Below are 11,830 nucleotides of genomic sequence, written 5' to 3'. Positions count from 1 at the left end.
CTTTGGATTGAAGAAATTAATTCCAAAAAAAAAAAAAAAACAAAAAAAAAAAAAAACAAAAAGGAAAGGACAAAAGGCCCAAAAAAATAAAAAATAAAAAATCTAAAGATAAGGAACTAACAACGTAAGGCGACAATAATTGTGTCTGAAACGTCATCGTTTCTGTTCCACAAGGACACAATTCTTCTTCTACAGTAAATTTTTGTCGCTCATTTTATCCCACCACCGCTAAACCTCACCCAAAACCCTCCGGAAAACAATGCTCCGTGTCTCCAAAAATGGCATTTTCAGCTAAAACCTCTCAAGTTGCTCCCAGCCCGGACTTGCTCGATCCTCAATTCCCCAGCACCTACAAGTCCAAAAAGCAGAGCGTCTCCTACAATCTCCGAACTCGCCAATTCTCCCTTAAGAAAACCCACGAAATATATGTCGTCAGCTCCTCCTCTATCGACACTCACAACCCAAACTCTGACTTGCAGCAACTATGCCTTCATGGGAACCTAGAAAAAGCTTTGAAGTTCTTGGACTCGATGCAAGAACTTCAAATTTCTGTGGAAGAGGATACTTATATAGCTCTTTTAAGGCTATGTGAGTGGAAGAGAGCACAAGAGGAAGGGGCTCGTGTCTACTCCTCGGTGTTGAGTTCGATGACTCAATTGAGTATTCGGCTTGGTAATGCGTTGTTGAGCATGTTTGTGAGGTTTGGCAATTTGGTAGAAGCTTGGTATGTTTTTGGGAGAATGGGGGAAAGGAATTTGTTTTCTTGGAACGTATTGCTGGGTGGGTATGCGAAGGCTGGGTTCTTTGATGAGGCTTTGAATTTGTATCATAGAATGTTGTGGGTCGGAATAATGCCTGATGTGTATACTTTTCCTTGTGTTCTAAGGACCTGCGGTGCTGTACCTGACTTGGCCAGGGGTCGGGAGATTCATGTTCACGTTATTAGATTTGGGTTTGAGTCGGATATTGATGTGCTCAATGCTTTAATCACCATGTATGTTAAATGTGGCGATGTAAATAATGCACGGTTGGTATTTGATACAATGCCTAGGAGAGATAGGATCTCATGGAATGCAATGATTTCTGGCTACTTTGAGAATGGGGAGTGTCGGGAAGGATTCAAATTATTTTTAAGGATGCGCCAATTTTCTGTAAATCCAGATTTGATTACTATGACTAGTTTGATATCGGCTTGTGAACTTACTGGTGATGAGAGATTAGGGAGGGAAATCCATGGTTATGTGATGAGAACGGGATTTGCAGATGATGTTTCGGTGTATAATTCTTTAATACAGATGTATTCGAGTGTTGGACATCTAGAGGAAGCGGAAAAAGTTTTCTCTAGAATGGAATGTAAAGATGTTGTGTCATGGACGGCAATGGTTTCTGGTTACTATAATAATGCACACCCTGATAAGGCTGTCAAAACTTACAAAACGATGGAGGTACAGGGTATCATTCCAGATGAAATCACTATAGCAAGTGTTCTAAGTGCTTGTTCTTGTTTAGGCCATTTAGATATGGGTATCAAGCTTCATGAGCTTGCTAATAGGACTGGGCTGATCTCATATGTTATAGTTGGAAACACGCTCATTGATATGTACTCAAAGTGCAAACGCATTGACAAGGCTTTGGAAGTGTTCTATGGTATCCGTGATAAGAATGTTATATCGTGGACTTCTATTATTCTTGGACTTCGGATCAACAATCGGTGTTTTGAGGCTTTGATTTTCTTTCGGCAAATGAAACTTCTAGTGAAGCCAAATTCTGTAACCTTGGTTTCTGTTTTATCTGCATCCGCTAGAATAGGAGTTTTGATGTGTGGAAAGGAGATTCATGCTCATGCATTAAGGACTGGTGTAGCTTTTGATGGTTTTTTACCCAATGCCCTATTGGACATGTATGTAAGATGTGGAAGGATGGGTCCTGCGTGGAACCAGTTTTACTCCAGCGAGAAGAGTGTAGCAGCATGGAACATACTTCTAACAGGGTATGCCCAGCGGAGACAAGGGGAGCTTGCTGTGGAACTATTCCATAGAATGATAGATTCAGAGGTAAATCCAGATGAGATCACATTTATTGCACTCCTTTGTGCCTGTAGTAGATCTGGCATGGTTACAGAAGGTTTGAAGTATTTTAATTGCATGAAACATAAGTATTCTATCACGCCTAATCTGAAGCACTATGCATGCGTGGTTGATCTACTTGGTCGTGCCGGGAAATTGGATGATGCTTACGAGTTTATACAGAAAATGCCCGTAAATCCAGATCCAGCCATATGGGGAGCCTTATTAAATGCATGCAGGATCCACAGGCGTGTTGAGCTTGGGGAACTGGCGGCTCAGCATATTTTTGAAAGAGATGAGAACGGTGTTGGGTATTACCTTCTTCTCTGTGATCTCTATGCTGACAGTGGTAGATGGGATGAAGTTGCAAATGTAAGACAGATGATGAGAGACAGAGGTCTAACTGTAGATCCTGGATGCAGTTGGATAGAAGTAAAGGGAAAAGTTCATGCTTTTCTTAGTAATGATAATTTCCATCCTCAATTAAAGGAAATAAATGCAGTCTTAGAGGGATTTTATAGCAAAATGAAAGCAGTGGGTCTCAGAGGCGCAGAAAGCAGTTCTATGGATGAAGTTGAAGCTTCAAAATCTGATATCTTTTGTGGGCATAGCGAGAGACGGGCTATTGCATTTGGACTCATCAATACTGCCCCTGGTACGCCTATATGGGTGACAAAAAATCTTTACATGTGTCAAAACTGTCACAATACTGTAAAATTTATCTCTTCAACTGTTCGGAGGGAGATTTCTGTGAGGGATGCAGAAGAGTTCCACCATTTTAAGGAGGGTATCTGCTCTTGTGGGGATGAGGGTTACTGGGGAAAACCTGACATGTAAAGAGTGTTTATAGAATATTTGATTTTCGTATTAACTTGAAGAGAAAAGGAAGCAATTAAAACTTCCAGACTGTACTTCAGGAGTAAACAGATTATACATGGATCACCAGATCAGCTCTCTAATTCCAGATGAATTCAAGTGCTTTTAGACGTGAATGTATCTGGATGTTTGCTGACAAGAGCTTCAAACGGTGATGTTCTGATGCATAAATTTCCAAGGCTGCGCAATGGATCTCAGAAACAGAAGAAGCTGCCTCTCTGTTTGGCCATCCACCTTGTGATCAGGAAAAATGACAAAGGAACTTCTGATTTGCTGCCAACGGTATTTTTTTTTGTTTTTTTGTTGACTATCCTTTGCAAGGCGTGATATCAAACCAGTTACTATTGTACTGTAGTTTCATTTTCTCTTCTTTGGTATACATAAAATTTTCTCAAAATCTGTAACAGTTTATCGAAACTGTAATTCTACTAAAAGTGGTATATTAATTTCAATTACGTTCTGATTCTCACCTTTTTTATTTTCCTACTTCATTTTGGCATTAGCACTCGGGTCTCATAATAACATATTGAGATACATACATGGATTTATATCCATTTCAAATCCTTGTATTCCTAAATTTTTGTCTTCCCTACTCATTGAAGAAGAAAATTCATACACCATCCGTAAATCAAAATCCTCTGAATGACTTACAAATTCTAATTATTCCATATAATAATATATACATTGTGAATAAGTTTCCTTATTCCTTAGTCAGTAGGAATAAGTTTCATATACATATATATAAAAAATAGCATCTGCAATTTTGACTTGGTATTTCTAAAATGCAATCGGTGAATTAAATTTTAACCTTTTTTTTAGTTTATAAATTGATATTAGCTTCCATTATCAAGCTAGTGTTCGTATTCTGTGTCCATGCTTCAGATGTTAACCAGATTTAACAAGTGTGTTGCCATATGTGTAGGGGTGTAGTAGCATATGATGATCAATACATTATATAGATATACATATATGTTATTAAAAGGACAACAATATATGTTATACATATCTTGGATAGGAGAATTAAAATGACAACAAGCCGTTATTACAACTCTGGCACAACCAATCTTATACACAAATTAAATAAAAAAAAAGAAAAAAAGAAAAAGAAAATTCAAATGCAAAGATATTCCCTATTGCCATATTTTCACAATGAGCTGAGCTTTCATATTTTCAATGCTTTCTTGATTGTCTTCCTGGACGATTTAATGAAGCTATTCCCAGCGACATATTCCTCATCAACCTCATCATCACCATATACCATGGGCTTCTTTCTTATGCAGTCAACACCCTTTTTCATACCCAAGATCAAAGACGGAGAAGATGGGATTCGATGGAATGCCCTGGCACTCTCAGACCTCACAAGCTTCCTTTCCTTTCCATTCTGGTTGCTTCTTTCCCTCCCTTCAAAACTCTTACCGCTTTCAACCCCATCATAAGTCCCTTCATGGATGTTGATCCTTTCTGGTTGTGGTTTACCAGCTTCAGTCCCACCATTTTCGTATCGGATAGTTTGCTGTTGCTTCTCAAAAATATGCTTCATCATGCCCTCTTTATCTTCAGATTCCACAAACTTCGAATTCCTGACCTCCTTCTGTGGGTACTTGATATTTAGTTTTCTGATCATATCATCGCTCCTGTTTGTTTCATTTTCAATGTCATTTGGAGATTCCAACTCTTCCTGGGTAGTGGTAGTCTCTAACAGCATTTGGAGCCACTTCTCTACATTCCCTTTACCACGCTGTTTCCTGCTCTCTTCGTCTTCCTCGATTTCTGGTTCTTGGGACACTGGAAATTGAGTTCTATGTTTCCCCTTGTCTCCTATTTCCAGTGTTCCAAGCTTATGCTCAATTAAATTCGCACCCTCCAACTCATTGATGGACCTCTCATGCTCCCCATAGTTAACTAGGGCTAAGTCTTTTGCACATTTATTCAGTTCATTATCTGCTTCAGCTTGCTTTTCTTCTTCACTCAGAGATAAGCCAGCTTCAGATGCTTTCTGCTCTTCCTCTAGAAACGCTCTCAGTTCCTTGTGTAAAGGTGTCTTTGGTTTGATTCCTGGCAAATAAAGAAGAGATTTATGGTCTCTCTCTTCAACTAAAGTATCACCTATTCTTGATCTCTTCCTTACTTCCCATTCAGGCCTTATTTGTTTCTCAAGCTCATCTCTTAAATTATATTTCTTATGGAGCTCTTTTTCAGAAGTGTCACAGATAGCTTTTTGTGCTTCAAGCCTTGCCATGAGCGCATTAGTTGCAGCCTGGTTCAGTCTCACCTGCTCTTTATATATCACACTCCTACAATGAACAATCCAAAAAGAAAAGTCAAGTACCTAAAAAGGTATATGGGAAATGAAACAACAATTTGTCCACATTTAGAAAATTCTTTATCTTACTGGTGCATAGCATCTCTTATCATCTTTTCAAGCATAGTTCTATAAGATGATTGTGCCTCAGCAAGCCTCCTGCACTTTTCTGCTCTTCTTCTACGCTTTATCAGTTGCAGTTCCAAGTCCTGAATGTTGACCTTTTCTTCTTCATTCTTTTGGCTTATTTCATTCACTTCATCATCTAGATTCTGAATGTCAGCGTGCATCTTTGCAGCTTCTTCTCTTTGTTTCAGGGAATCTCTGGCCACGACAATGGCCTGATAAGGGTTTGCAAGAAAATCTGGATTTTCATTTTCTTTCAAACTACTAGGCTTTACTTTTCTTGCAGCTATAAATCCACCAAAAAAGAATTAAAGGGTATTAGAAGTTACTTTAGACATACAAATAAAAAAAATATTCAAAGTGCTTGTTCTTTATACACCAACCTATTATAGGAGATCGTGACCTTGGATGCCTATTATAATCCAGAGATCTCAACACAGATGAAGAACCATAAGACTCCCTCCGAGTTGCAACAATGGCAGCCGGAGCAAGGCCGAGTTGTTCTTTTGATTCGACAAAATGTTGAAGGAAAGAATGCGAGTCCACAGTCTGTGATGAATTCAATTCCTCATTTTCACCTTCAGGAAAAAAAAATGAGAATGCCCTGTGCCTGCCATCACATCATGTGGAAGGACAAAGATTATCCCCAGTTCAAATTTTGAAAATGAAATGCATACCAAAGTAGAAAAATGAAATAGGCCCACCTGAAATCCGAGTTTGAAGAAGCAAAGATAGATAAGAACTGGTTTACAGAGATACCCAGCTGAAATTCCCACCAGGGAATGAGAAATTCTAGCTTATTATGCTTCTTCTTGCAGACTTGCCATTGCAATATCCTCAAATTGCTTGGAACAGTCAGTCCTCCCCCTGCATTTTCAGTAGCAAACAAGCATTATGAGAGAGAGAGAGAGAGAGAGAGAGAGAGAGATTCATTAGCCATCAATGATTTACTTGAGCAAGGAAACCAATGATCTATATCCCAAGCAAGAGGAGAAGCAGAATCAGCATGATAGTACAGAACATTTCCATATGGATCTACTCGAATTACGGCGGGATCAAAGCCTGCGTTTCTGAAATTCAGGTAAAATAACAAAGAGAATCAGATATGTTCATAACTTATGCTCAAAATTTGATCATAATTGACGGTTAAAGAGCAAAGTTGTTCATGAGTGATACCCTAGGTGGTTGAGCTGCTTCCACATGAGACTGACAAACATCTTAGGCTTGGCGGTGGGTTTTGCTTTTGGGTCTAGGATGGGGAACATCTTATCTAAATCACCTGCTCTGAAGGCCTGAAAACCATACGGCATTGAAAAAAACCGACACTTAAAAAACTGAAGGAAAACAAAACCAATAATTCAACTAGAAAACACAAAAGAGGAATTTGAAAGTAATTCATATCCATTAGCCATAGCAACTTTTTCCAAGGAAATTCCACAACTTTGTTCAAGGGAAACTCATCATACTTGTCTAGATTCAAAAATTTCAGCTCATTCCATAATATACCTAATCAAGAATTAGAACCCATAAACCACGTTTGTGTTTCGAAGCTAAGCTAATAAAAAAAAAACTGAAGGGGAATCAATTTGCATACCTCGTATTGTTGCAAAGCGTAAGGGGTGAAAGTGAAAGGAGGGCCATGGTTGTAAGGACAAACACTTCGATCGCGGCAGAGCTTTGCGTAGGCTTTTGGGTACCCAACGCTCTCGTCGATCACCAGTTCATCTTCTGTGAATCCGTAATCAGCAGCGGCCATTGTTGTCTGACTCTCTCTTTCTCTCCTTGTACACAGAAAAACTTTGAAGCAGTAGGAACAGAAACAGGGGAGGCGCCTTTTGTTCTGAGGAGGTGGATGTTAACGGTCAAATTTGATTTTTTTAAATGTTTCTTCGGAAAGAAAAAGAAAAAAAAAGGAACACTGTGGAATTTGAAATTTTTGGTTGCTACATATAACTAACGGTGCCAGGTGTCACGGTTAAAGCATTTCATCAAACACTTGGTGAGCATTCTCTCCATTATGGGCCTTATAATCCACTTTGGGCCTATTTTGGGCCTTACAATGGGCCAAACCATGTACATATCCATTCTAGATGTTTCTTTAGATATTTTATGTAAAGTAGGTGGGAGTAGGTGGGAACCATTCTCCACCGTAGGATTAAAGCAATTATAGCCGTAGGATTAAGCTTTGTATGCCTATAAATAGGTGGAGGCCTCATTTGGCCAAACCATCCAAGAAATCTCATCTATACTTGTAAAGCTCTCTTTCAAGTAATATACTTTCATTCTCCCAATCTCTCTTTGTGCTCTAGCTTTCTTTGCTTAGCTTTCTCTTTTAGTGGGCAAAAGGCTTACTTAGTTGCAACAAAGGGTCGGAATAGCAACTAAGGCCGCACGGCTTGAAGGGTAAACAAACAAGTCCGTGACAAGTGGTATCAGAGCCTGGTTAAAGCTAGCAACTAGAGCAACATGTCTTCCTCAGAGGTTGTGATTGAAGAAGCAAGGGGAAGGGAGGTCATCCCCGAAGCTGCAAGGAAGGGACGTGGGCGTTCAAAGTCGAAGGACGTTCTCACCGCCATGGAGACCAAGGTGGTCAAGATGGAGTTGGCCGTTGCCGACATGTTGGAGCGGCTTGATTGTGTGGAGCAAGGCATGGGGGAGCTCGATGGCCGAGTGGAAGGCCAAGTGGGGGAGCTTAGAGGTACCATGCAAGACACCAACGAGGCCAACACCGAGGCATGGCGTCATGAAAGCCAAGCTTTCCAAACAAAGGTAATTGAAACCTTGTCCCTTATGCAAACTAAATTAGATGAGTTTAAGAAGAGTTTAGAGGAGACTCGTGAGGATTGGGCATTATGCAAGAGAGCTGCAACTAGTGGCACGGCCACCACCCAACAAATAGTCTCTACTCCAAGGGTAGATGTTCCCAAGCCCAAGGAGTTTAGTGGGAGAAGGGATGCAAAGGAGTTGGACAACTACATGTGGCACATGGAGCGATACTTCGAGGCCTTGGATTTCCAAGACGAGAAGCAAAAGGTAAACACCGCTACCCTATATCTTACTAATCTTGCTGCGGTGTGGTGGCGTAGAAAGCATGAAGAAATGAAGAGAGGCATATGCGCTATCAATTCTTGGGAAGATTTAAAGAGTGAATTGAAGAAACAATTCTATCCCGAGAATGTGGCGAATGAAGCTAGGAAACGCATGAAGGAGTTGAAGCACCAACGTTCCATCCGTGAATATGTGGAGCAATTCTCCGGGTTAATGCTCCAAATTCCCAACATGAGTGAGGAGGATCTCCTTTTCAACTTCATGGATGGGTTGCAACCGTGGGCATGCCAAGAGCTTCAACGAAGGGGAGTACAAGGTATTTCCACTGCCCTCACTACGGCTGAAACGCTTGTCGAATTTAGGCAAGGTGAGTCTTCCAACTCTAAGCCTAAGATTAATTATATTAAAGGTGGGGGAGCCAAATTCCATAAAACTCCCCAAAGTAACGAGTTTCCAAGAAGGCCACCACTACCAACCAAAGATTGGAAGAAAGGAGGTAAGCCCGAATTCAAGCCGAAAGAAAATTGCTTCTTATGTGATGGTCCCCATTGGGCTAGAGATTGTCCAAAGAGGAAGTCCTTAAGTGCCATGCTCGAGGAGAGGGAAACTCACGAGCACACGCAAATGGGTTGTATACAACTCCTCAACTCACTGAAGGCTAGTCCAATCCCAACCAACAATACGAAGAACTCCCTAATGTACGTGGCGGCACGTATCAACGGGAAAGATGCCCAAGTCATGGTAGACACCGGCGCATCTCACAACTTCGTAAGGAAGGAGGAGGCCATGAGGCTTGGTCTCAAACTCGACAAAGGTCAAGGGTGGTTGAAAACGGTGAACGCGGAGGCTAAACCGCTAGATGGCATGGCCCGTAACGTGGAGTTGCACCTTGGCACTTGGCAAGGTAACGTAAACTTCTCCATTGCTCCTATGGATGACTTTGATATTGTACTTGGCATGGAATTTCTTAGGCAATTCAATGTGGTACCACTCCCTCGCTACAACACGGTGTGTATAATGGAGGGAGGCCCTTGCATGATTCCAACCATGCACAAGCCAAGTACTTCCAACCGCCTCTCCGCCATGCAACTCAAGAAAGGAGTAAAGAAAGGAGAGCCTACATTCCTTGCTACTCTACGCGAGGAAGAAGAAGTTACTTCCAAGGAGCCACCGAAGGAGGTTAGCCAAGTCCTTGAGGAGTTCAAGGATGTCATGCCACCACAACTACCCAAGAAACTTCCACCAAGGAGGGAGGTGGATCATTGCATCGAGTTGGAGCCCGGTGCAAAACCACCCGCAAAAGCACCATATCGCATGTCTCCACCGGAGCTAGAGGAGCTAAGGAGACAACTTAAGGAGCTTTTGGATGCCGGTTATATTCAACCGTCGAAAGCACCTTATGGAGCACCCGTCTTGTTCCAAAAGAAGCATGATGGTTCGTTAAGGCTATGCATCGACTATAGGGCGCTTAACAAGGTTACCATCAAGAACAAGTACCCTATACCGTTGATAGCCGATTTGTTTGATCAACTTGGAGGAGCAAGGTACTTCACTAAACTTGACTTGAGGTCGGGGTACTACCAAGTAAGAATTGCGGAGGGTGATGAGCCAAAGACTACATGTGTTACTCGATATGGAGCATATGAATTCCTCGTCATGCCCTTTGGTCTCACCAACGCACCCGCCACTTTCTGCACTCTCATGAACAAGATCTTCCATCCTTACTTGGACAAATTCGTGGTGGTCTATTTGGATGACATTGTCATCTATAGCAAGACACTAGAGGAGCACATCCACCACCTACGAATTGTGTTCAAGGTTCTAAAGGATAATGAGCTTTACGTGAAGAGAGAGAAGTGCTCGTTTGCAACCAATGAGGTGTATTTCCTCGGCCACAAGATCAAGGATGGCAAGCTGCACATGGATGAAGCCAAAGTGAAAGCCATCCAAGAGTGGGATCCTCCAACCAAGGTGAGTGAGCTGCGATCTTTTCTTGGTCTTGTTAACTATTACAGGAGGTTCATCAAAGGGTATTCTGCCCTGGCCGCACCACTCACCGATCTGCTAAAGAAGAACAAGACATGGAGTTGGTCCACCCAATGCCAACAAGCCTTTGAGAATTTGAAGAAGGCTATTATGAAGGAACCCGTGTTGGCATTGCCCGATTGCTCCAAACCATTCGAGGTGCACACTGATGCTTCCGACTTTGCCATAGGGGGCGTGTTGATGCAAGAAAAGCATCCAATCGCATTTGAAAGCCGCAAGCTCAACGACACGGAGAGGAGGTATACGGTCCAAGAGAAGGAGATGACCGCCATCATCCACTGCTTGCGCACTTGGAGACATTACTTGCTGGGGTCTAAGTTTGTGGTAAAGACTGACAATGTGGCCACAAGCTATTTCCAAACTCAAAAGAAGTTAAGCCCCAAGCAAGCTCGTTGGCAAGACTTTCTTGCCGAATTCGACTACAAGCTCGAATACAAGCCCGGTACAGCCAATGTAGTTGCCGATGCATTAAGTAGGAAAGCCGAACTAGCATCGATAACCAAGTTCCAAGGGGAACTACCCAACCTACTAAAGGAGGGCATGGACCATGATGTTGTGGCCAAGCAACTCCTACAACTTGCCATGGAGGGCAAGACTAAGAGGTTTTGGGTTGAGGACGGCCTTCTCTACACTAAGGGGCATCGCATCTACGTACCAAGGTGGGGCAACCTAAGGAAGAATTTGATCAAGGAATGCCATGACACCAAATGGGCCGGCCACCCGGGGCAAAAGCGTACGAGAGCTTTGTTGGAGACCAACTATTATTGGCCACAAATGCGGGATGATGTCGAAATGTATGTAAAGACCTGCCTTGTTTGTCAACAAGACAAGGTGGAACAGCGACAACCCGCAGGTTTATTGGAGCCACTACCAACTCCGGAGAGACCATGGGAGAGCATCTCCATGGACTTCATCATTAGCTTACCCAAGTCCGAGGGATGTAGCACGATAATAGTCGTAGTTGATCGATTCTCCAAGTATGCTACATTCATTGCCGCGACAAAGGAGTGTCCAGCTGAGGAGACGGCACGGCTATTCTTCAAGCACGTGGTGAAGTATTGGGGACTCCCAAGATCAATTATAAGTGATCGAGACTCAAGGTTCACCGGAAGGTTTTGGACGGAGTTATTCAAGCTCATGGGCTCGGAGTTGCATTTCTCTACAAGCTTCCATCCACAAACAGATGGGCAAACCGAGCGAGCTAATGCGCTATTAGAGCTATATCTACGGCACTTTGTGAGTGCCAATCAACATGATTGGGCAAAACTGCTAGATGTTGCCCAATTCTCCTACAACTTGCAAAGGAGCGAGTCCACCAATCGAAGTCCATTCGAGTTAGCCACGGGGCAACAACCACTCACTCCAC

At 42.3% G+C, this 11,830-nt stretch overlaps 2 protein-coding genes across 2 annotated transcripts; one reads left to right on the top strand and one right to left on the bottom strand.

Annotated features, from left to right (window-relative positions):
- Nucleotides 1-160: 160 nt before the first annotated feature.
- On the top strand, nucleotides 161-3,411 carry LOC107409292 (pentatricopeptide repeat-containing protein At1g15510, chloroplastic). Its single transcript, XM_016016731.4, has one exon. It carries the CDS (start codon nucleotides 279-281, stop codon nucleotides 2,901-2,903), a length of 2,625 nt encoding a protein of 874 aa, XP_015872217.3. The 5' UTR covers nucleotides 161-278; the 3' UTR covers nucleotides 2,904-3,411.
- Nucleotides 3,412-3,939: 528 nt separating this feature from the next.
- LOC107409301 (uncharacterized) lies at nucleotides 3,940-7,276 on the bottom strand. The gene is made up of 7 exons (XM_016016740.4): nucleotides 6,965-7,276; nucleotides 6,547-6,662; nucleotides 6,322-6,440; nucleotides 6,075-6,237; nucleotides 5,754-5,980; nucleotides 5,335-5,656; nucleotides 3,940-5,236 (listed from the first exon to the last, which is right to left on the bottom strand). The coding sequence occupies exons 1-7, from the start codon at nucleotides 7,124-7,126 to the stop codon at nucleotides 4,105-4,107; spliced, it is 2,241 nt and encodes a 746-aa protein (XP_015872226.3). The 5' UTR covers nucleotides 7,127-7,276; the 3' UTR covers nucleotides 3,940-4,104.
- Nucleotides 7,277-11,830: the final 4,554 nt, after the last annotated feature.

The sequence above is a fragment of the Ziziphus jujuba genome, chromosome 1 (genome assembly GCF_031755915.1).
Source record: "Ziziphus jujuba cultivar Dongzao chromosome 1, ASM3175591v1".
Lineage (NCBI taxonomy): Eukaryota > Viridiplantae > Streptophyta > Magnoliopsida > Rosales > Rhamnaceae > Ziziphus > Ziziphus jujuba.
This window is presented reverse-complemented; position numbering and strand designations above follow the sequence as displayed.

Excerpts from the sequence above, each read along its gene's own strand:
- LOC107409292 (XM_016016731.4), top strand. The coding sequence starts at position 279 with ATGGCATTTTCAGCTAAAACCTCTCAAGTTGCTCCCAGCCCGGACTTG.
- LOC107409301 (XM_016016740.4), bottom strand. The coding sequence starts at position 7,126 with ATGGCCGCTGCTGATTACGGATTCACAGAAGATGAACTGGTGATCGAC. Across the intron at positions 5,981-6,074 it reads TCTTCAAACTCGGATTTCAG|GCACAGGGCATTCTCATTTT; the intron begins GTGGGCCTATTT and ends ATGTGATGGCAG. Across the intron at positions 5,657-5,753 it reads GTCACGATCTCCTATAATAG|CTGCAAGAAAAGTAAAGCCT; the intron begins GTTGGTGTATAA and ends GTGGATTTATAG.